General features: G+C 50.8%; 2 protein-coding genes across 3 annotated transcripts in view; one reads left to right on the plus strand and one right to left on the minus strand.

Annotated features, from left to right (window-relative positions):
- GRIPAP1 (GRIP1 associated protein 1) overlaps positions 1 to 13,810 on the plus strand; it is a 36,487-nt gene extending 22,677 nt beyond the window's left edge. Inside the window, exons 16-28 of one of the 2 annotated variants that reach the window (XM_061573032.1) lie at positions 277 to 411; positions 1,180 to 1,275; positions 1,955 to 2,167; positions 3,535 to 3,648; positions 4,616 to 4,693; positions 5,432 to 5,527; positions 6,070 to 6,126; positions 6,544 to 6,643; positions 8,526 to 8,647; positions 9,396 to 9,512; positions 10,010 to 10,103; positions 11,162 to 11,328; positions 12,627 to 13,810. In XM_061573032.1, the coding sequence (XP_061429016.1) occupies positions 277 to 411; positions 1,180 to 1,275; positions 1,955 to 2,167; positions 3,535 to 3,648; positions 4,616 to 4,693; positions 5,432 to 5,527; positions 6,070 to 6,126; positions 6,544 to 6,643; positions 8,526 to 8,647; positions 9,396 to 9,512; positions 10,010 to 10,103; positions 11,162 to 11,328; positions 12,627 to 12,698 (1,461 nt within the window). In that variant the 3' untranslated portion in view covers positions 12,699 to 13,810. The remainder of the gene's footprint in view (positions 1 to 276; positions 412 to 1,179; positions 1,276 to 1,954; positions 2,168 to 3,534; positions 3,649 to 4,615; positions 4,694 to 5,431; positions 5,528 to 6,069; positions 6,127 to 6,543; positions 6,644 to 8,525; positions 8,648 to 9,395; positions 9,513 to 10,009; positions 10,104 to 11,161; positions 11,329 to 12,626) is intronic. The other variant, XM_061573033.1, reaches the window with a different exon arrangement.
- A 1,193-nt stretch (positions 13,811 to 15,003) lies between these two features.
- PYCR3 (pyrroline-5-carboxylate reductase 3) lies at positions 15,004 to 23,547 on the minus strand. Its single transcript, XM_061572998.1, has 7 exons — positions 23,447 to 23,547; positions 20,760 to 20,906; positions 19,970 to 20,034; positions 18,108 to 18,300; positions 17,525 to 17,727; positions 16,924 to 17,016; positions 15,004 to 15,374 (listed from the first exon to the last, which is right to left on the minus strand). Exons 1-7 carry the CDS (start codon positions 23,517 to 23,519, stop codon positions 15,192 to 15,194), a joined length of 957 nt encoding a protein of 318 aa, XP_061428982.1. The 5' UTR covers positions 23,520 to 23,547; the 3' UTR covers positions 15,004 to 15,191.
- Between the last annotated feature and the right edge of the window lie 50 nt (positions 23,548 to 23,597).

Here is a 23,597-nt window from a genome sequence, read left to right on the forward strand (position 1 = left end):
CCCTCCCATTTGGGTTTGTGGCTTCTTCCTTGCCGTCTCTCGCACATCCACGGTTTGAGTGAACGTTTCACCAAAGCCTGACCGAGTTGTGGTGGGTGACTAAACACGCCCGCTGTCTGCAATACACCCCTCATCTCAAACTCCGCAGGTCACCGTTTGGAATTTGAGCGGTTGCCCTTCACGCAGCGGTGATATGTAGGCGGTTGTGTTTTTGTTGCGCTGTTGGGGGAAAAGTACGAGTGAGCGTGCTTCGAGTAGTCTTTCTCTCGATTGTAGATTCAAACGACAAGAACGGTGGAGATCAATCTTTTGAAAGAACAAAATATGAGCTTGACGGAAGAAGTCCACCAGCTTCAACTGCTGAAGAGTAATCTGGTGTCTGAGAGGGAATCTCTGACATCGCAGTACCAGGTATGCGTCTTCTGCATCTCGTGGTGGTTGCGCTTTGTGTCCTGTCTTGGGCCACCATGTATACAATATATTTTTAATGACTGTCTTTGTGAACAGTATCTAATAGCATGGGACTAACATATGCGTCATCAATGTGTCCTAGCTTTTGGGCCACCCTGTATATTTATATTATTAATGACCGTGTTTCTGAACCGCGTGTAATGGCATGGGACGAATATGCATGATCGATGTGTCCTGAATTTATGGCCACCCTGTATCAGAGGTCACAAACGGGTTTTGATTCCTTACCCGTACCCGTACCTGGCCGCACCAGGGTTGCAAACGGGTACCCGTACCCGTACCCGACCGTACCCGTACCCTACCCGTACCCAGCCGGGTATGGGTAGGGTACGGGTAGGGTACGGGTATCGGGTACCTGATTGCGACCTCTGGGATGAAGCCATGTTGCAGGCGCGGGTGGGTTGATTCTAGGAACTTGAATTGTGAGAAGAGACAAGACGTTGGGAAATGAGTGACAAACAGTTACTCACCAGTGACTCACGGTCTACCCGTACCCGTACCCGGCCGCACCAGGGTCGCAAACGGGTACCCGTACCCGTACCCGTACCCGGCCGGGTACGGGTAGCCGGGTATCGGGTAGGGTACGGGTATCGGGTACCCGGTTGCGACCTCTGCCCTGTATTTAACATGTCTCGTGAGCGTTGCGGTTCGTTGACCAGACGTTTATGTTTGCGCGCACGCACGCGTTGCGGTTTGCTTGCGGCCTAGGAGGCAGCGCGTGAGAAGGCCCGCACGCACGATCGGCTGCAGGAGCTGTCCGCGGAAAAAGTCGGTTTGCAAGCAGACTTGGAGGAGGCCAACAAGGTGAATGCCTCGTTCGCGCGAGCGTGACGTTTGGAATTGCCGCCGGGATCCGTAACGCCTGTAGAATTGCATTCATCAAGAGCGATGTACATTACTGCGATTACGATAATAGTAAAAACACGTGAAGAGAGAGCATTTCCAGTGGCGTTAAAGAGCATACATGTACTCCATTTTACGACATTTAATATGCTACTGTTTCGTTACGATGACTTTACACAGCACTCCATGCGTTTGTGTGTGTGTGTGTGTGAAGCATTGCACTCATTTCTCCCATGAGTCTAGGGGCCTTGCTCACAGTCCAACCTGGGGTCACAAACTCCAGTTACTAATACGCACCACGGGACGTGTCGACCGTGGGCAAGAAATCGTCCCCTTAGCGCTGACCGTTTCACATGCACCGCTTTCGATTTGTTTTCACATTCCCAAAGTGCTTGGTATCGCGTTCGCTACTTTTCTTCCAAAGCGATGCCCCCCGTCAAGCGTGCTATGGCGCACCCCGTTTAAAGCTACCACGGCAAACCTGCCGTCGTACAGGTTTCCGATCGAGAGGTAAAACGCGTCAAGAAAAGTCCCCCACCCTGTTAGCAATCGCCGCCATGGTCGGGTGCCGACAACGCCACTTTCAGGCCAAGGGCTCTCTACAAGATGGTCTGCGTTTGTTGAACGCGTGACGGTGCAGCTCGCCGTGAAGAGGAAGTCGATGCTGGACGCGTTGGCAATCGAGACGCAGCAGGAGAAGGGCCGGCACAAGGAAGCGCTGTCCACCATGCAGCTCGCGCACGACAAGGAGGTGCTGGGGGTGCGCGCCCGCTACGAGCGCGAGCTGCGCGAGCTGCACGAGGAGATGGTCCGCTCGGCCGACGAGCTGCGTGCCCAGCTAAAAGATGAGAAGGTGAGCCGGACTGGGGGGGGGTGGGGTGATGGGGTCGGTGGGGGGGGGCGGCGATCGACTTGCTGCAGTCGGTCGTCCCGGCTGCTGCCTTGCGCTTTGCGTAACACGTATCGTGTCGGTGACGCACCTCCGTGTGTCACGGTTGGCTACGTACGGTGCGAAAGAAGTTCAACCTACATTGGTTAGTTTGTTGTCCTTCCCCCGCACTTCCGATTAACACGGTTGGCTACGTACGGTGCGAAAGAAGTTCACACGTGCATACGTTTCCGGTTTGTGTCGGCATCAGGATAAGGGTTGTTGGTGTTGCGTTCTGTGTCTAAACGAATCCACAAAACCGCCGTACCTATGAATCCTACTTTTAGTCTCTGTCCGCGCGTTCCCATTATCCACGCGCACGACGGACTCGCTGACCTCTTGTCGTTGGGCAGCAGGTGGACGTGTTTTGTGCCGCCGTGTTGGTTACTCGACAGCGTCGATAAACTCACTGTCGCCGAGAACCCCAGCTCGGCAGCGAGCGGTTGCTGAGATTTGAACCCCCGGATCTCGGCGGTTCCGGCTCAGCACACGAACCTCTGAAGCCACCCGGCGCCACCACTGCTCACGCTTAAGTTGTGGGGGGGGCACCCTGAGCTTTCATTGTCGTGATTCTCTAGGGTGGCCAGCATTCTCCTCTGGGTACACACCCGCCCTTTTCCACTGGCACATCCGAGCCGAAGCAGCAAGGGGCCCTCACCGTTACGGGTGGTTTTCCACCGGCTTTTTGCCGTGCCGAGCCCAAATCAAACCGTGATACGCCGGCCTCACGAGAGGCACCCGGCGTCTGGCTCGTCCTCGCCGAGCGGATCCGTGAACGTTAGCGACGCGTTCATCTGCGCGCGCGACGTTCCGTGCACGCGCGTATCGACTCGTGCGTTGCTCGTGACGTCGGCAGCACGGCTCCGCCCCTTTGCGGTGAGAAATCGGCCGGCCCATCCTGACCTGCGCTGGGCTGGATCGGCACAGCCCCGGCACTGTTGCATGGTTGCACGGTGGAAAGTGGGTTTAGTCGGCTCCTCTGCGTCGAGTAGCTGTCCTGTACCAGCGGGATTCGTATCGGTGAGCTTTGTTTTTGCTTTAAAACACAATCATATCAGGGGATGTTAAACGTTCGCTGTGAAGCCTACGCCGTGTATTTTTTTCTGGTTATTACGCCGCAGTATTAAGCAGGGCCGCCACTTTGGGCGCAAACCGCGAGCCTCTTGCAAAGAGCGGCGAATGCGCCTGACTCCGTTGGGCAGTGTCGCCGGCGCCGCGGGCGTTGTTGGCGATGTTGGCGAGCGCGCCCGTCGTAAAACGCGTCTTCTCTCGCGCGGGACGGTTTCTTTCAGATGAAGACAAAGGAGTTGGAGGGACTGAAGGAGATGGCCAACGGCCTCCAAAGCCAAATAGCGGGTTTGGAGAGTTCGAAGGGCTGGTACGAGAGACGTCTCCAGGACGCGGAGGTAAGAAGTCTCCTTCATTGGTCATCCTCGTCGAGAGCGGGCGAACACCGTGCCTGTTCATTCGAGATGTGAAGCTTTCGTGACTGCAAGGATTCATACTTTTTGGTTTTTTCGGTAAAGTCACGTAGGTGAAAAATAAATAAAATAAAATAAATGAAAACAACTAAATTAAATCACGACGTTTCGGGCGCAACACAAGCGTCCTTCTTCAGGTGGGACAACGTCGCGAAAGCACAACCGCTTAAGTTGTTGTCGCGGCATCTCTTGAGGAAAACAAAACTAAGACGATGAATCCTTGCAGTCGCAAAAGCTTCAAATCTAGAATTAATGCCCTCTACGGGGAGGATTTCCACTTATCTGTTTGAGTTTTTAACAGACGACGAGACAGGAAGTCGCAGCTTATCGAGACGCTAACCTTCCTCAAACTCTGCACCGGTTTCGCCATTGATTGTCTCATCAGCAGAGGCCTTGCTTGAGCCAGTGCTGGTGAACTGTCATGAAGTGATCTTCTTTTTAAATCCTTTATATTAAGTTCGCTTGCTTGCTTGCTTGCTTACGACCGTGCAAATCTTTCGTTCGTTTTTTAACCCACTTCCCGTGATCCAATCGAGCTGACATTTTGCACACAGACTCGTTGTGCGTGACAATTTATTTTCGTGAAAATTTTTTCCCAAAATTTTACACTGTTTAGGGAAAACAAATTAAATATTTAATTACCAATTGTTTAATACTAGCAGACAATCATCTGACCCATAGGTGGCAGCCATCTCAAGCCAGAGGACGAGAGGACTCTAGCCGCCACGCATATAAAGGATTTATAGTGAAAAACTTTGTTTTTACGGGTTATACTTGTTCTCTCTCCTTTCTCTCTCGTTAGATCCGTGCTCTCGCTTCTGCTACGACCCACGCGGTTTCCACACTCGTAACAAAAATTCTCAACTCCTGTTTATTGTCCTGCACCCGCCAGGAGCTGGCGAAGAAGAACCTCGATGAGCATCAGGGTCGCATCCAGCAGCTGCAGGAGCAGCACCGGCTGGATTCCCAAGTAACGAGCGCACCGCTCGCCCTCCGCCACTTGCACGCTGTGCCACCCTGCACACAGCTGTACACCGGCCGGCACACGAACGGCACACCTTCAATCCCTTTACTAGCGGACGATGTTTAGGAATCGCTTGGATTGATCTAACGCCACCGCCACGCCGCGCCGTCACGCACGACGCGATGACGGGTTCCGCACGAGGGCGATTGTAGCAGGTGCACCACATTTTTGGAACATGTTGTCTGGCGATGCTGCCCGCCGCCGCCGCTGCTGCTGCTGCTAACAGTGGAACTCGAGGCACAATTGAACAAAAACGCTCCCCCGACGCATTCGTCAATGACGCCGTGCGTGGCCCTTAAAAGGAACAAAAATATTGTCGGCGACGTTTTCTTGGGCGATGAGCATCGGTGTCCGGCACGTGCGCTGCAACTAGCACCAAAACGCGGATTTGCTCTCCTGCAGCGCGCCGGTGTGCTGAAGCAGCGATAAATCGGCCGCGTTTTGTTCGTCACGTGACAGCTTTATTCGATGGCTGCCTCGGGCACAGGATTGTGCACCGACGCACGTTTTGCTTCCACCGGCGGTTGGCAAAGCCCTACGCGTCACGTTGGAGCGGGTATCACGCTCGAGTCATGTGACCTTCGCATGAGAGCGTGCGTATAAAAGTGTCTGAATTCGGATGTCAAAAGCGTATCCGAAGGTGCATTAATTCACCGTGTGGCCTTGTTTATTTTTTCGTCACAGAAAAAAATGGAAGAGGCGGTTCATCTCAAGCAAGAGTTGGAGAACATGGTGCAGCGAGAGGCGGAACTGAAGCAAGAAATCGAGCATTTGAAGCAGGTTGGTGAAGTTGAGCTCTACGTTGAAACGGAGGGCGCCGTGGGTTTACCGAAAGGCCTCCGATGCACCACCGAGTCTTCGTTGTGCGGTCGAGTTGGGGGGGGGTGCAATCGATCGCCCGGGCTGAAACACTGCGCGGACGCGGGTGCGTTGCACTGCTTCAAAAGCACGGTGCGAGTCGGAAAAGCTCGAGACACGCAATGCATGTACACACGCAGAGTTGCATATGTAAACATTTATGTTTTATTTTTATTATTTTATTATTTCCCTTCTATGTGACTTTACCGAAATAATGTTTAAGCACCCTGTATAGGGATGGCAGGGCCGTATTGAGCAACCGCTGCAGCATTTGCGATCTTAGATTAGCGTTTTATTCTGCTGTCCACCGTCCAAAACATGTACCTGCAGCCTCGTTTGTAATTTACAACATTTCCCTTGTCCGATGCTTTCCGCTTATGCGAATTGTGCTCGGCCTTCGTTGAAATTGTAAAACTGTGCCTCGGGTGCCGTGATGTGTTCTTTTTTGTTGTTGTTTTTGACAGGAGCTGAAGGATGTTGTTGACCAGCAGAGGATCGTCGAGAAAAAGGGAAGCGCTGCGGTAAGTGCCAAAGAAGCAGCTGCTCTGGCTCACTCCTTCAGAGACGCTTTTCATCGAGGACCTCAAAGCGCCGTACAGGACACAGCAGCAGCAGAAGACACTCGGCACGAGAATAATGATACGATAAATACATTTACGAAATTAACTAAAAGTATAATAAGCGGAAGTGTATTAATAGGTTTTGTAAAGTTTGTTTATCTTATTATTATTTCACAAGTACGTAGCCCCGCTTCTGAATTGCGCATCTGTAACTTTATAAGCGGCACGTGGGTAATCATTACTGCCGTGTTTCTAAATAATATAGTTTACAACGTTGCTGGTGAATCACGATGCCCGAGAGCGTCTCTGGCGATGATCGCATTAGGTGACGATGTCTTGTGGGTTCTTTTTTCTTCTTCCCTTTGCACGCTCGCTCAGCTCAAGGATCTGAAGAGGCAGCTGCAGCTGGAGCGGAAGAGGGCGGATCGGGTGCAGGAGAGACTGCAGGATTTCTTAACCAACAGCAAAATGCGCGCAGGTAATCGTCGTCGTATGTTCGAGATCGTGACGGATAGAAATTCGGTACAAATACCGCTGAATCTGCGCTGTCTCGGTGTACTGCAGGTGATGTAGCTGATCGGGGAAGACTGTTTCCTCGCGGAAGCAAAATAACATTTCACTTTTAACACTGGTGGGCTACAGAAGTGAATTATTTTGTCCTTTGTAAACGTGACACATGTTTTACTGTTTGGCCGTGCCGGGTGGTGGAGGGTTACGACACATTTATAAATAACGCGATCTAACCCAAAAACCTTTATTATGAATAATATTGGTCGCGAAAGCCTGCTACGTGTTAAACTGACGTAGGTTTTGGCTGCCCTGCATTATTATTGCGAGTCCTAATAGAGTTTTGGGTTTTGCCACGTAACGATCTGGCCAAATCTGTGTCATAAGAAGCCTCCGCCAGCCGATGCGACCAAACAAGGAAAATTTTCAGGTGGTGTAGGCGCGTTTAACAGCGCTCCAATTACTGTCGTTTGAGCCTCACCGGGCGAATTGAAGAACAGTTCTCATGAGTAACGATTGAGGTCAATCACGACAAATCCGTAACATTTGCTCCATTTAACCAAAATATATTCCAGTTGCTTTTAATGAGGCAAAACTCGAGGCAGACTTCACCGAGCGTGCCGTGTGCAGAGTATGCCTCGTGAAATGAAAGCTGCTGCGTGGTGCGAAATTTCAGGTGACAAAGTATAGCGGCAAGCTCGAAGTATAGCGGCAAGCTCGAATCAATGATGATGTTCTGCCCGGCCAGAGGAAACTTAAGCAGTGCTTTCATACACTCTGCTGCTTCAGCACAATTTGTACCCCCCTCCTCTCACTATGAGCCAACAGCTCCCATGCTAAACATCAGGCCACTGTCGTACACACGTGCGATTCGGAACTACGTTCAGTACGGCTTTTTGCCGTCAGGATACAATCTGGGACCGTTCAATTCGGCATCCACAGTACCCGGCGGACGAAGAGAAGGACCCAGACGTTTGGTCACGTGACCGGGCGGTTCGCGCGCATGCTACTTGTTGCAGCAGTTTGTAAATACCCGCCGTCCGCTGCACAGTGGACGTTTCAAGATCGCGTGACGTCGTGCGAAAGGCCGTCATCGCCTGGTCCTCCTCCACTTGTCGTTGAAATTTGTCTGCAAATTTTCCTCGGTTGGGATTCTACACGGATAGCAGCAACGGCAGCATCGCCACCCGCCGTGAAACTACGGCCGGCTGTCGGTTGCTGGCCGCTTGACGTTTTGGGCCTTTCGGGGGGGGCCTTGCGCTCAACAATTTTGTCAAACTCTTTGGTTCTTTCGGATAAAGTCACGTAGGTAGAAATAAAATATAATATATATTATGGATTCCTGCAGTCACGAAAGCTTCAAATCAACTTTGTCAAAATGGCACGATTTTATTGCAATCAAATATCCGGTGAATATTGCGCACGTAGGCTTTCGCGACCAATATTATTCACAATGTTTTTGGGTTAGATCGCGTAAATATTGATGTCGTTAAAACCTGCCACCAACTGACACAGCCAATTAGTAAGGTTTGTCACAAATGCAGTCAGGCCCCGTGCTGACCACACAACCGCATTGTGTTTTTACAGCCTTAATACAAGCTCGCTAACAGGACAAAATGTGCCAGTTAGTATTTCAGCACACCGATGTGTTTTGAGAGTAAACCCACAACATGTACAATTCGAGAACCGTGACGGGTCACTGGTGATTGCAACTGGTTTCATCAGGCGATTTGCCACAATGCTGGCAGATGTCCCAATGAAGCTGGTCACGAAACCTTGGTTATGAATATTACGCGTTAGTCACTCTTCAACTCGCGCTGACATCGGAGCGTTTCGCCACCTCTGTGTTGCAGGAATGGAGGAGCTCAATTTGTCCGACATGTGCTCGCCAACACGAACGCAGACCGGCGATAGCAGCAGCATCTCGTCCTTCAGCTACCGGGATATCATGCGAGAGACGCCCTCCTCCAGCAAGGTGTGGTCACAGCGACGGCGCTTGCGTCACTCGATGGGGCGTTTCCCCCACGCACACACGTCGATTTCCTCCGGGTGCTGTGGTTTCCTCGCACGTGTAAATGCTCGTTAACTCTTTCCCGTTCCGATGACGTATGTGTGCGTCACGTGTACGTCACGTGTACGTCACGTGTACGTCACGTGTACGTCACGTGTACGTCATCGGAAGAAAAAATGTAATAACTTTATTGGTACTGAGGCTCCCACAAGGCCATGCGGGAGGGTGTGTGGTGCGGTTTGGCGCCAGCTGTCGTAGAGCGCAGTCGTGTCGCTACGGTTCTCTGCGGTGAGTTACAACGTCTTAAAAAACAACGGTACTACGACTCTCTAAATAAAATTAACGCCGAACCTCTTTCGCTTTCCGAGACTCGGCGGTGAACGGGACACCCACCCTGCAACTTGCAGGCGTCTCGGAATGGGAAAGGGTTAATTGGCCATTCACACAGTAATATATAGAGGATCGCAGAGCTTGGGCAATGGTTGGCGCTGCTTCGTCGCGTGGCTGCCTTCCTGCTCGTCCGTGATTCCTCACGCCTCTGAGTCGATCTCAATCCAAGATTTATAACGCACCGGCATATTCCTCAGCTTCTGTTCCGATAGCGACTACTACTACTACTGGGCGACGCGCTGCAAGTCGAAATCGTCGTCGTTGACGCTCTGAATAAAACCGCGTCCCGTGTTTGTTGTGTTTGTTGTGTTTGTGGTGCCAGCAGCATACGGAGAGCCCTCACACGTCACGTCCCGCTGATTTGTCGGACGACGAGGTGACGGATATGTTCCAGCGCATCGCAGAGCTGCAGCAGGAGAAGTGGAACTTGGAGGAGAAGGTAAAAATACCTTTCGATTTAAAGCTTTTGTGACTGCAGCGATTCATCTTGGTTCTTTCGGTAAAGTCATGTAGAATGGAAATAATAAAATAATAATAATAAAACATAATAAAATAATTCTCACGACGTTTCGGCCACAACGCAAGCAGCCGTCCTCAGGTGGAGAACAGGCCGAAACGTCGTGAGAATTTACCGAAAGAACCAAGAAGATAACAATACCTTGGCGTCTTCTTTTTTACATCTAAATGGACACATAGCAAACTTTTTAAAATGAAGAGGAATTCATTATCACAGGAGTCTTGGAAAGCGCACACACACCTCACCGCTCATGTGACAGTCACCACTCACCACTCGCACTCACCAAACGCTCGCCAGATACCAGGCGCCGTTACTCACCAGACGCTCGGCATACGCCAGACACGAGACAATCCCACTCGCCGTAGCGATCGCCGCTCACACGTCCCGGCTGACTACTTGATGCTGCTCTGCGTGTGAAGGTAAAACACCTGGAGGCCAACAGCTCCTCTATGGCTGAGGACATCTGCAAGAAGAACGCGATCATTGAGGCGTACGTCATGGAAAGTCGGATAGGTAATTATATTTGTATCGACATTCCCACCGACCCAACTTTGCATTTAAACTTCTTGTTTGCGGCGTTAGTTACCGCGCCACCTTTCCTTCCCGTCGTTTTCCTTCGACCGTGAACCTAAATTAAACGATCGCCTTTGTGGTGCATTTCCACGGGAAAAAATTATCAACGAATGTAAAAATCATCTTTCCTCGTCCGCATGATCCGATGCACGCATCGCGAGCGTTGGGATTTGTCGTCACTCGCCCATCAAGCCGCGTGTATACGCAGCGTGTGCGGGTTGTAGCCGTTGGCGGTTCGACTCCGGCAGGACCCCCCCGTCCCCCCGCTCCGGTTAATATCGCGGATGTATTCACCGCGAATAAGCGCCGCCCGCTTCGTAACGAGACGCTAAAGGTCACGTCACATCATTTTGCAGAAGAGTAAGCCATGGTGTGTCGACGACACGGTCCAAATTTGGCAAGAAATATTTTTAATTACTCTAAAATATACTCTACTGGAAATCGCGTAGCAATCATCGCTGGGTACTGTGGATGCCGAATTGAACGGTCCCAGATTGTATCCAAACGGCAAAAAGCCGTACCGAACGTAGTTCCGAATCGCACGCTCGTTTAGCAGTGGGAAGGAAAACTGGAGGAACTCGGAGGAAACCCACGCAGAAAAATCTAAATATATATTGACCTGCCGACGACTGGTACCAGCGATACCAAGATCGGCCTCTATGGAGGAGGCTCGTGAAGGACGCTACTGGGCAGTTGGAGGCAGTCGCCCTTCAGCAACAACGGAGGGCAGAGGAGCAACGCTCACAACAACGAGCGTAGCGCCGGGCAGCTAAAATGCAGCAGGTTGGCACAGTAGGGAGTACAGCTGGTGGTACATATGCCGGTCATCTCAGTCAGTCAACCCGTGGCACCTGGGTCTGTCCAGAGACCTCCCGTCAGCGAGCCTTCGACACTTCACGTGGCCTCAAGGTGCGAATGGCGGGTATGGGTATTGGTATATTATAATCTTACACGCAAAGCCACCTGCCCATGTTCTTTTTTTACTACCTACTCTGAAGACACGGCCGCGGCGCACGCCCACGCGCACGCCCACGCCGACCGGAGCAGCATCGGCAGCGTGTTCCGGGACCTCGTGAAGCCGGGGGACGACAGCGTGAGGGACATGAACAAAAAGCTGCAGCACATGCTGGAGGAGCAGCTCACCAAGAATATGTACCTCCAAAAGGTGAACGCCGGTGCATCTTCTTTTTGCCTTCGTTGCTTCGCGCGCGCCGGCCGCTGACTCGTTATTCGCGAGGGGACGGGGGGGGTGGGGTGACACGTCGCGGTGATGCTCGCGAACAGCAGTTTTCGCGGATAATGAGCTATTCATTTTCATGAATTACCTTAAATACATTTTCATTAATTACCTAAAATAAATACGTGAAAAAAAACTATCAAATACATGGAAATGATAACACGAAAAATTTGTATTGCTTATAATAAAGATGAAGTAAATACAAATATATGAAAGTATCAAATAAAAGTTTACAAATGAACGTAGCTTAATTTACGATTCCGCTACGCATTACCACTTTGTCATCGCTTTGTCGCGTTACATTCTCATCACTTTGTTTCTCTCTCGCGGTGCAGCCGTGTAGAGCGGTCCGGATGCGATTCGCGGACAGCCATAGCGAGGGAACACTGTACACGACCATAGGTGCAGCAAGAGCCCCTCTTGCTAACCCCCGACCTCGATCGGTCGGTCGATCTGTCTGTCCGTAGAACGACCGATGTTTACCCCCCACAGAGGCGCTTGCTGTAGAGTTAACGTCGCCGTGTGTTAAGGGTCCGTTAAAATGACAGTAATAACGACGGTTACCACGGCGCCGTAACTTGGCAACCTTTGCACGGGGCACCGATCTTTAAGGACATTTTATTTTGATCGTAAACAAAACACGGTGAGCCCGATGCAGCACGCGGCGCGGCTCGCGTGACCGGACTTCCCGGGGGACAGTCCCGATGCAACTGGATCGTGTAAAGGAGGGGGGGGGGGAGGTAAAAGGTGGGGACTTTAAGAACAATTCTAGATTTGAAGCTTTCGTGACTGCAAGGATTCATACTCTTAGGTTGAAATTATGTCTGTGTTTGTATATTTGGATGGCTTCGTGTACAAACCTTTGATGGTAGCCAGGAGGTTTGCAGAGTACCTTGGTCTCGGAAAAGACAATCTCATGAGAGCTTTTATTAATTACATTTTTTTACCTACGTGACTTTACCGAAAAAACATACTCTAAGAAAATTTTTATTTGGGAAAAGATAACAAAAAATTTGAAAAAATAAATTGCGGTATTGTCGCCGCTGGATGGGAAGCGTTAGAGACGCGAGTCAAATCAGTGGGCTCGGAGGCGGCGTTTTGACGATTCGTCGCGGGATTCTGTGTTGACAAGCGCCTGCCAGGCTCCGTCAACTTTCGTAACGAGCGTTTGCTTTCCCAGGCACGGAACGTTGACGCGAATGTTCGTTTGCTTTTATATTTTGCAGGACATGGAATTGCTATCTCAGGAGGTGGTGCGGCTAAGTAAGGGTCCCAGCGTTAACAACGAGACATCTTAAACTTTCTGCACAACTTACCAAAACTCGCGTAAAACTTCAAGCTCGAATGAATGAGCGTGCGCTTAAGGTGGGGTGGGTAAGCGGGGGACCAGTGCTAATCTCGGTAGATGTGATGAACAGAGGCCAAAACATACTCCTGGCCCTCGGCCTAAATATTCTTTCTCCAACCCTCAGAAGCCCACAGTCACATGTCCAAGTGGTCCGCCCTAAGCATCCACTCGCCGCGCTGTATATCCAAGCCAAACACCTCACTTTAGTAGCAAACTTCTCTCATCTCTTAGGCCCGCGACGGCGAATCTAGTCGTAGGCTTGACACGCTCGCAAGTCTCCATTGCACAGTTAGTTTGCTCGTGAAGAGAATAAGCTACGGGGGGGGGGGGGGGGGGGTAGATAGAGGAAGGACTTGAAATGGCTTGAACTCGAGTTGGGGGAAATTACGATTTGAAAGGACCTTCTCGGAACCTTATTGGGTCCAGGGGTGTTCGTAACTCGCCTACATTCCGCACCGATGAGCAAGTTTTACGCGCGCGAACAAAAAACCAACCCCCCGTGCCGCGCCAAGATTTGGACAGGAGGTGGTGAATATTGAATTGCAATTGTGAGTTGTGACAGTCTCCCACTGTCTGTGTGCCTGCGTGTTGTGGTTTGACAATATGCTGCTGTTAGAAGGGAAAGAAAACCCCCCATCATGTCTGTACATACCATTGTTATTGTAAAAATACAATCCGTGCATCTCAAACGAAGGGACCATCGTCACGTCAACCACTACTTGGCAATGTTCAAAAAGTAAACGCGTGGTTCACTTTGCTACCGCGACGGTCCTTCGGTAATTACGAGCGCTCCCGAAAGGAACGCGCGAGAAATCTATCGCACATGTCTCTCAAACGTCGTGTTTTAAGTCTATAAACGGTATCCTGTTGGTGCACTTCAGTACTCGATGTTTTTTGTCACGAGTGTAAAACCGGTGTTGTATACCAAGGGGAGTGGGTTTGGAATAACAATGTACTATACCAATGGGTTGTTTATTGTGTAAAGTATTGGAGGAGATGTGATTTAATTGCATCGCAGTGTCTTTTACGGTCGGAAAATAGGAATAAACCTTTTCGAAACTGCACTGCAAGAGACTTCAAAAGAAATTAAGTTGCTTTGTACTCGACGCAGATGCACCCGCGCACCAAACACAGCCACACGTGCAGAGCAGCATGTAGAAATAGCGATATGCAAATGCTACGTATGCGTGTTTCACTTCTTTGGCACCACGTGCTCATCGAATGCACCGGGGAAGGACAACAAACTAAACACAAAACAGTTTTAAAGTGATGAGTTTCTTTTTTTTCAAAGGCAAGATAAACACGAACATAAAAAGCGTCAATCTTGATTTGAAGCCTACGTGACTGCAGGAATCCATACTCTGTGGTTCTTTCGGTAAAGTCACGTAGGTAGAAAATAAAATAAATCACGACGTTTCGATCGCAACACAAGCGGGTCGTCCTCAGGTGGAAAAAAATATAAAAATGTAATCGAGCAGTGGAACCGATATTTTTTTCTGCCTGAGGACAACCGCTTGTGTTGCGATCGAAACGTCGTTATTTATTTTATTTTATACCTACGTGACTTCACCGAAAGAACCAAAGAGTATAAAAAGCGTGGTTTTTTCATGTTCATGCAAATCCCGAGGAAGGCGATGCACATCCAAGTCGACTCAAACTTCCTGTAAATCACCTGACGAGTGTGACCACGTCCCCCATTAAACCCCTCCCCCCTTGAACCCCTCCCCCCTGAACCCCTCCCCCCTCTCTGGCCCGCCCACTGTGAAGACAGACGCCGCTCCTTATGGCAGCAGCAGCAGCAGCAGCATCGAGGCCCTTGTGCAGCCTCCTCCTCCTGTCATCTTTCCTGACAACTTCTGTCTCGTTTTTTCTGTCCCTTTCCCCACCCTCTTTCCCGATACACTACGCCGTGTCATGAGTTGACCAGCACGCACACAGACGCACACACACACGCGCGTACACTAACTCACAGGACGCCAATTCTGTTCCGTTGCCTCGGGTGTGATGACGTCAGGACAACGATGGTGTCGTCACCGCCCCTGGCCCTGCTTGGCCCCCCCTACCCCCTCACCCAGACAGATTCGGGTGTCTTGCGAATCGGATGTCGAGAACGGTTTGGTTCTGAAATGGTCCGCGGAAAAACCCGCTCGTTACCGCCCGGCCCAGCGCTTTTTGCCAGTGGACGAGGGGGGAATGGTGACCATGCGTGTTCATAGCCAAAACGTTATTTTACAAAAACAAATGGAGACTAAAAATGTCATAATCAGCGTTTATTCTCATCACTCAACTTTAACGACGAACGAAACGACGAACGCGGTTTGTACGGCATCTCCACCTTTGTAAAGTCAGATTTTCTTCACTTTTGCAACATTAAAGCCCAGGCACCGTACTGCCAGCACTTAAATGCGAGTTGTAATTGCTTGTAAACATTTCAATTCAAGTCCTACTGCTTTCCCAGATGGTTGGCTCTGGCCGTTGCCGTTTCCACGGCATTAATGACTGTGGATCGGAAGTTCCCCTTTTCCAGTTCGTGTATCCCGTATATTGTGGTTCCTCCAGGAGACGAGACGTCGTCCTTCAGCTGACTTGGATGCGCCTTGGTTTGCAAAAGCATTCTTCCAGCGCCCTGCAAAGAAAATCGTTGAAAATCGTTGAAATTCGCGCGACGAGGTGACGTCAGAAGCGGTGGCGTCATTTATGCAAAACGCACATGAAGATGCTTTTGGCCGATCAACGATAAGCGTTTAATGCACTGGGAGGAAATCGGAGCGCCCGGAGGAAACCCACGCGTGCGAGGGGGCAACACGCTATCCCCGAACGGATAGGCCAGGTGATGCACAAGTCCACTTCCTGTACCGCCCTCTCCTGGCGAGCCAGGGGTACGGCGGGAAGGGAGTTTTTCAACATCTGTGCGGTCACCCACCAATCCCTCGGTGCTACTGCCGCAGTGCGGGGTGGCGGGCTGCGTGGACAGCCACCACAGCCCAACTCTATCATTGTACGAGCTGAACCCATAACAAGCATCGTCGTGGAGAATATACGTAACAAGCCAATTCACCTGCGCTTAAAAATACAAAATGTACACGTCCCAATGGCCACACAGCTTTCCGGGAATGCAACATTTCAGCAGCATTGGTTCCACTCGAGCAAACATCTGGACCAGTTTTCCACATTCTGTGTCTCACCAGTAGAGTCAGACCTGCCTGTCGCAATGTTGGTGGACTGCCAGAGGTTTATCGGCAAGGACCCCTCTGTATTAAACATGGACTCCGGTCCGTACGTACGTTACGTACGTTGAACTTTCGCACCGGACGTAGCCAACCGCGCTAATCGGAGGTGCGGGGGAAGGACAACAAACTAAACACAAAAGCAGTTCTAAAGAAATTAGTTTTCAATTTAGACTTAAAAGTGCATAGCTCCAGCGGCTTCCCAATATCGGAAGGAAGAGCGTTCCAGACGGCCGCAGAAGCACATCTGAAAGCTCGCGATGCAGTGACCGTCTTTGTTCGATGGTTAGCCCAAAATACCGCTGCGAGGATGACCAGAGTTTTCAAAACCTCTCGACACAAACTAACCATGCGCGTCGTTTTGGGAAATATAAGTAACAAAATTAGATAAGACGATATGCCTCCTTCCCATAACGGTCTCCCCACTTATAAAAATTGAAATCACAAATCCCATCAGCCACGGGGCCTTGTGGGAGTTCTTTTGTCCAGCTGATGCTGGTGGTGATGCTGCTGACGATGATGAGCGTCCGTTTGACGAGCGTACATCTTTCATCGTTGTCGTCGTCGTCGTCATCACGATCCGTGGTCAGATAGCCCCTAGTCGGTGTCCACTGCACGTTTCGTCATTAATTGTTTCCACTTCCCTCTGCCTAGTAGTGCCAATATGCTCAAGTAGTGGCCACATCTTTCTGGCACCGACCTCTTACGACATCATCGTCATCAAGCCATTCTCCGTTAGGCCTCCTTCCATCCCCCCCCCCCCCCCCCCCGAACAACAACAACAACAACATCAACACGTGTTCACAACTTACACGTCACTGTCCACCCTACACACACCCCAAGCTGTAATTTGATCACCCTCTCTCCACGCGCTGCAGAAACCACCGCCGCCACCGCCGCCGGGATCGATTACAATCGGTGACGAGCGCACGCCGCCGTGGGACTTGCCAGCAAGGTTTGGGCCGCGATGTCGCCAGCCACCGCCCTCGTCATCCCCATCTTCACGGCTCCATCCGCCAACGCCTCCGCAAACATGTACGCCTGGCGCGCGCCGGAGTCGCGAAGCAAACGCGGTTACCGTCCTGCGGCGAGACAACTCTTCGTGCGAACGTACGCGCTGCGTCCAAACCGGCTCCAAGGCGATTCGGGTGTTGAAAGCGGCTTACATCGGCGACGGAGGTGCGATGATCGATGACTCTGGTGTTGAACGGAGGTGACGGAGCTGTGATTATTATCAATGACTCTGGTGTTCAACGGAGCTGTGATTATTATCAATGACTCTGGTATTCAACGTAGGTGTGATGATCGATGACTCTGGTGTCGAACGGAGGTGACGGAGCTGTGATTATTATCAATGACTCTGGTGTCGAACGTAGGTGACGGAGCTGTGATTATTATCAATGACTCTGGTGTTGAACGTAGGTGACGGAGCTGTGATTATTATCAATGACTCTGGTATTCAACGGAGGTGCGATGATCAATGACTAGTGTTGAACGTAGGTGACGGAGGTGTGATGATCGATGACTCTGGTGTTGGAACGCGGCTTACGTAGGCGATGCCGCTCCCGCTCATTCCCGTGTGGATGTCGATGTAGGGCTCGGGCACCGCGAGGCACATGCCGCAGTGCGACAGCAGCTCCTGCAGGAGCAGCGCCTCCTCCGGCGTCGTGCTGCGCCCGCGGGCAAACACCATGGCTCCCTCTCCCACCTGGCACGCCGTGTTGGGCATCAGCCGCACCACGTGCGCACCCACTGGGCAGCTCCTGCGGCAGGTGAAGAGAGAGGAGTTGAGCGACGATTGACAATTCGGCTTTGCTCTCCAACACGCCGGTGGTGCGGTGGTGCTGTTCTGGTAACGAACTGTCACGGTCTGTTCACGAGACAAACCTTACTGGTTGGCTGTCGGGCGGTGGCGGGTTTACCGACGCCATCTAACCCAAAAACCTCTCTTATGGACAATATATCTTCTTGGTTCTTTCGGTAAAGTCACGTAGAAGGGAAGTAATAAAATAATAAAAATAATAAAACATAATAAAATAATTCACACGACGTTTCGGCCACAACGCAAGCAGCCGTCCTCAGGTGAAGACCAGGTCTGTCGGGGAGACAGCGTCTTAAATCGAAAAATGGACAATATAGTTTTACCTTTTCCAAGGTTGCGATCGTGATGCCAGCCGCGATGGAAACGATCAGGTGGTCTCCCGTCACCTCTGCGCGAATGTCAGCCAACGCGGCCTTGACGACTGGCGGCTTCGTGGCGATGAAGACAACCTTGCAGGCCCGGACCACCTCTCCGTTGTCTCTTGTCGTCTTCATTCCAGCCTCCTGAAAAATGTGTGTGGGGGGGCATAACAAACGTCGAGTCATGTAACACCGTCTGATTACAATCATTATCGAACACCACTGCCAGAGCACAGAGCACAGGGCACAGGGTTCCCGAAATGGCTCAAGGGGTCAGAAAGAACGAGGAAGAAGTGACGCTCCGATCGACGTCGTCACGGGTGAGAGTGTAACGCGTCTGTTGAGCTGGTTTGGGCGGTGAAAGGTTATTTGTTTGAAGGGCTTAGGGAAAAGGAGAGTTCAGGGAGGGGATTGCAAAGTGGTGGAGCGGTGTGAGGGAAGAGCACAAAGAAAAGTGGGGTAGCCCTGCAGTGTGGCGAGTGGGTGCATGGGTGAGTGAGTGGGTGAGTGGATGGGTGGGTGATTGGGTAAGTGAATGGGTTAGCTAGTGGGTGGGTGGGTGAGTGAGTGGGTGAATGGATAGGTGATTGGGTGAGTGGATAGATGGGTGATTGGGTAAGTAAATGGGTTAGATAGTGGGTGGGTGAGTGAGTGGATGAATGGATGGGTGAGTGGGTGAATGGATAGATAGGTGATTGGGTAAGTGAATGGGTTAGCTAGTGGGTGGGTGAGTAAGTGGGTGAATGGATGGGTGAGTGAGTGGGTGAATGGATGGGTGATTGGGTGAGTGGATAAATGGGTGATTGGGTGAGTGGATGAGTGGGTGATTGGGTAAGTGAGCAGGCTAGAGAGTGGGTGTGGGAGTGAATGATTAAGTGGGTGGGTGGATGAGTGGGTGGGTGAGTGGGCAAGTGAGTAAGCTAGTTAGTGGGTGGGTGGGTGAGTGGGTGGGTGGGTGGGTGGGTGAATGAGTGTTTTACATGGCACTGGATTAAATGCTTCGACGGCTCATAGAGACTTGCATTACATTTCATGTGGGCACACACTGCAGTCAAAAGCCAAATCCAGATATGACATTAAATGTTAAACTCTGAAAACTTTTTTTTTTGGGTCCTCCAACTTTGAGGGATCAAAGTATTATAACTTAAATGTTGAACCACACTCGAGAAAAGTTTGCATCTGGAGGTGGTTAAGGGTTCTGAATCAAAATAATACCTCAGTTTTAAACATATATATACACTGTAAGTTTAAATGACCAATTTTGATTCCCTCCGAACTCAGGGCGCTAAAGAGTGTGTTTTTAACTTGTTGTTTACAAAGCGAGGACCTATGAAGGTTTACACCAGAATGTTTCCAAGGACATCAAATCTTCGATCGCCAAATCTTTCGGTAGGCCTTTGTGGAAGAGTTGCGACACGTAAGAAACAATGCAATCGGTAAGTTTAACACGTAGGAGGCTTTCATGACCAATATTCATAAGAGGTTTTGTTTTTTTGTGTTAGATCGCGTAAATATAAATGTGTCGTTGAACCCGCCACCGCCCGACACAGCCAATTAGTAAACTTTGTCACGTAAAAACAGAACGTGCCAATTCGTCACTAGCACAGCACCACCGGTGTGTGTGTTGGAGAGTAAACCCACAACAACATTTACGATTCGAGTACCGCGACGTTTCGCCGATAACTACAACCGGCATCATCAGGCGACAGCCAGAGTTGTGGAGAAATCCTCCCGTTTCGGTCTCAAAGCCTCCTGTTTCGGTCCGCCGGCAAGCTCGGCGCATCGCGATTACGCCGCGCGCCGGCGTACACACCGTGAAGAGACCAGTGGAGCGGTCGGTCGGCGCGCTCGCCAGGATGCGGTCAGCTTTTACAATTCCTGAAGAAGAAGAAAAAAAAACGACAAAGGCCGAGAAGGGGATCATCGCGGCAAACTCCGTTTCCCTCCCGCCCGCCCGCCCCTCCGTACCACAACTCTCCACCGTGGCCGCGTCCTCACCGCCGAGACACGAGAGTGAGAGCCGTCACAAAATCGTGCACCCCGGAGACAAGAGGTCACAAGAGGTCACAGGAGCGCTCCCCCCCGCCCTCCCCGGGTGAAGGGTTCAACACGTTCCAACCTGCTTGCCGGAGGTGACAGCTGAGAAGAACGGAGTTCATCATCAAGCCGCGGCGTTGGACCAACAACTAAATAAATGGGCGGCATCGGCGACGTTTGTGATTTTAACTTTACGCCGGAGGTCGGGCTCACGGCTCGTCACCGGCACGCCGATGTGCCGTGCACTGCTCCTGTCCCCCCAAGCACTCCCCTCTACCGCGCCAGTCGGTGGACAGTTCTTGATATGCAGCTTAAGCCTCCCGTACACCACGTGGCCTCCGTGTTGCCCACTCCCGCTCTGAAACCCTCCGCTCTCCCCGCCCGCTGTGAAAACACGAAACACGCTCCAGCTCCTCCTCCTCAGTGTCCACGCAAAGGGCCGCGTGGACACTGCAGCGCACGCACAAACTGACCAAACACTCGCATTTCAATCTCAAGCAGCTCCGCACATCCACCATCACGAACGAGGCCCTTGGCGGGGAGAAGCGCGCCGCGCACACACACACCTCGCTTTAAAATCCCTTTGGCCAGGGAAATTGCCATTTTCCCCGCGCCGATGAAGCCGACCGTGAGGTTTGCGGAATGAATATTCGCCGTCGCCGGTGCCGGCTCATCGTAGCCTTCCTCGTTCATTGTGGAGACGTTGAAGTCACCTGTCGACGAGAAACAAAACGTTTGAAGCGTGAATGTGTCATGGTTTCTCGATAAGCTATACAAAGGCTTTTAGAAGACGAAAAATTAACCCGCAAAAACAAAGTTTTTCACTATAAATCCTTTATATGCGTGGCGGCGAGAGTCCTCTCGTCCTCTGGCTTGAGATGGCTGCCATCTATGGGTCAGGTGATTGCCTGCCACCATTAAGCAATTGGTAATTAAGTATAAAAAAAAAATCCTAAAAAGTGTTAAATTTTGGAAAAAAATTTTCACGAAAATTCATTGTCACGCACAACGAGTCTGTGTGCAAAATGTCAGCTCGATTGGATCACGGGAAGTGGGTTAAAAAACGACCGAAAGATTTGCACGGTCGTAAGCGCGCAAGCAAGCAAGTGAACTTAATATAAAGGATTTTAAAAAACCTCAGGTTTATCTTTAGAAGTAGTCAGTTGAACACGCAGGCTTTCGGGACCAATGTCATCTATAATATAGGTTTTTTTTTGGGGTTTAGAAATCACATTTATCCCTCTATTTAAGGAACGAAACGGGAGGATTTCTCCACAAATCTGGCTGTTGCCTGATGATGCCGGTTGTAATTACTGGCGAAACGTCGTACTCTCGCGTAAATATAAATGCACACAACCGGTTAGTGCGGTACTAGTGACGAATTGGCAACTTCTGTTTACGTGACAAACCCTTACTAGTTGGCTGTGTCGGGTGGTGGCGGGTTTAACGACACATTTATATTTACGCGATCTAACCCAAAAAACCTCTTATGATAATTTATTTTTTTACCCTTTTATCTGTGTGTTGTGTGTGTGTTGTGTGTGTGTTGTGTGCATGGTGTGTGTTGTGTGTGTGTGTGTTGTGTGTGTGTTGTGTGCATGGTGTGTGTTGTGTGTGTGTTGTGTGTGTGGTGTGTTGTGTGTGTGTTGCGTGTGTGTGTTGTGTGTGTGTTGTGTGCATGGTGTGTGTTATGTGTGTGTGGTGTGTGTGTGTGGTGTGTGTGTTGCGTGTGTGTGTGTTGTGTGTGTGTTGTGTGTGGTGTGTTGTGTGTGTGTTGTGTGTGTGTTGTGTGTGTTGTGTGCATGGTGTGTGTTGTGTGTGTGTGGTGTGTGTGTTGCGTGTGTGTGTGTTGTGTGTGTGTTGTGTGTGTGGTGTGTTGTGTATGTTTTGTGTGCATGGTGTGTGTGTTGTGTGCATGGTGTGTGTGTGGTGTGTGTGTTGTGTGTGGTGTGTGTGTTGTGTGTGGTGTGTGTGTGTTGTGTGTGGTGTGTGTTGCGTGTGGTGTGTGTGTTGTGTGTGTATGTTGTGTGTGTTGTGTGTGTTGTGTGATGTGTGTGGTGTGTGTGTTGTGTGTGGTGTGTGTGTTGTGTGTGTGTGGTGTGTGTGTTGTGTGATGTGTGTGCATGGTGTGTGTGGGGTGTGTGTGTTGTGTGTGGTGTGTGTGTTGTGTGTGGTGTGTGTGTGTTGTGTGTGGTGTGTGTTGCGTGTGGTGTGTGTGTTGTGTGTGTATGTTGTGTGTGTTGTGTGTGTTGTGTGATGTGTGTGGTGTGTGTGTTGTGTGTGGTGTGTGTGTTGTGTGTGTGTGGTGTGTGTTGCGTGTGGTGTGTGTGTTGTGTGTGTATGTTGTGTGTGTTGTGTGATGTGTGTGCATGGTGTGTGTGGGGTGTGCGATCGCTTTATGGCCACTTAGGAGTGCAGCCTGGCAATCATACGCCTGTGAGACCCGGAGCTTTGGAGGCAAGGGGTTGTTAGATCTCAGAACACACACAGAGAGACACACACACAGAGACACACACAGACAGAGACACACACACATAGCCACACACACAGAGACAGAGAGACACACACAGACACACACACAGAGACACAGACACACAGAGACACACACAGAGACACACACAGAGACACTCACACACAGAGACAGAGAGACACTCACACACAGAGAGACACACACAGAGACACAGACACACACAGACACAGAGACACTCACACACAGAGACAGAGACACACACAGAGACACACACAGACACACACACAGAGACACACACACAGAGACACACACACAGAGACACACACACAGAGACACACACAGAGACACACACACAGAGACAGAGAGACACACACAGACTCACACAGACACAGTGAGACACACATAGAGACACGGAGACACACAGACACACACACACAGAGACACACACAGACACAGCGACACACACAGATACACACACACAGACACACAGAGACACAGACACACACAGACACACACACAGACACACACACAGACACACACATACACTCAAACAGACACTCACACAGACACAGACACACACAGACACTCACACACACATAGAGACACACACACAGACACACACATACACACACACACAGACACACACACACACAGAGACACACACACAGACACACAGAGAGACACACACAGACACACACAGACACAGAGAGACACACAGAGACACACACACAGAGAGACACACAGAGAGACACACACACACAGAGTGAGACAGCCGGCACCCACCCGTGGCGAGGTAGTCTCGTCTCTGCCTGCGGGCTGCACACGCTGCAGCTCCACCCACCAGCAGCAGCGTCATCGCCCACGTGACGACCACGGTGGGTGGGGCGTGGTCATGTTCACACTCACCACCACTAGTACACTCACCACTAGTACA

Source organism: Lethenteron reissneri, chromosome 51 (genome assembly GCF_015708825.2).
Source record: "Lethenteron reissneri isolate LAM-NWPU_2019-01 chromosome 51, ASM1570882v1, whole genome shotgun sequence".
NCBI classification, from domain to species: domain Eukaryota; kingdom Metazoa; phylum Chordata; class Hyperoartia; order Petromyzontiformes; family Petromyzontidae; genus Lethenteron; species Lethenteron reissneri.

Bases quoted from the DNA above. Each gene is read 5' to 3' on its own strand.
- PYCR3 (XM_061572998.1), bottom strand. From the start codon at position 23,519: ATGACGCTGCTGCTGGTGGGTGGAGCTGCAGCGTGTGCAGCCCGCAGG. The intron at 20,035-20,759 runs GTGTGTGTGTGC...CTTCTTCTTCAG, and splicing joins CAAAGGGATTTTAAAGCGAG to GAATTGTAAAAGCTGACCGC. The intron at 18,301-19,969 runs GTGTGTACGCCG...CACATTTTTCAG, and splicing joins GCTCCACTGGTCTCTTCACG to GAGGCTGGAATGAAGACGAC.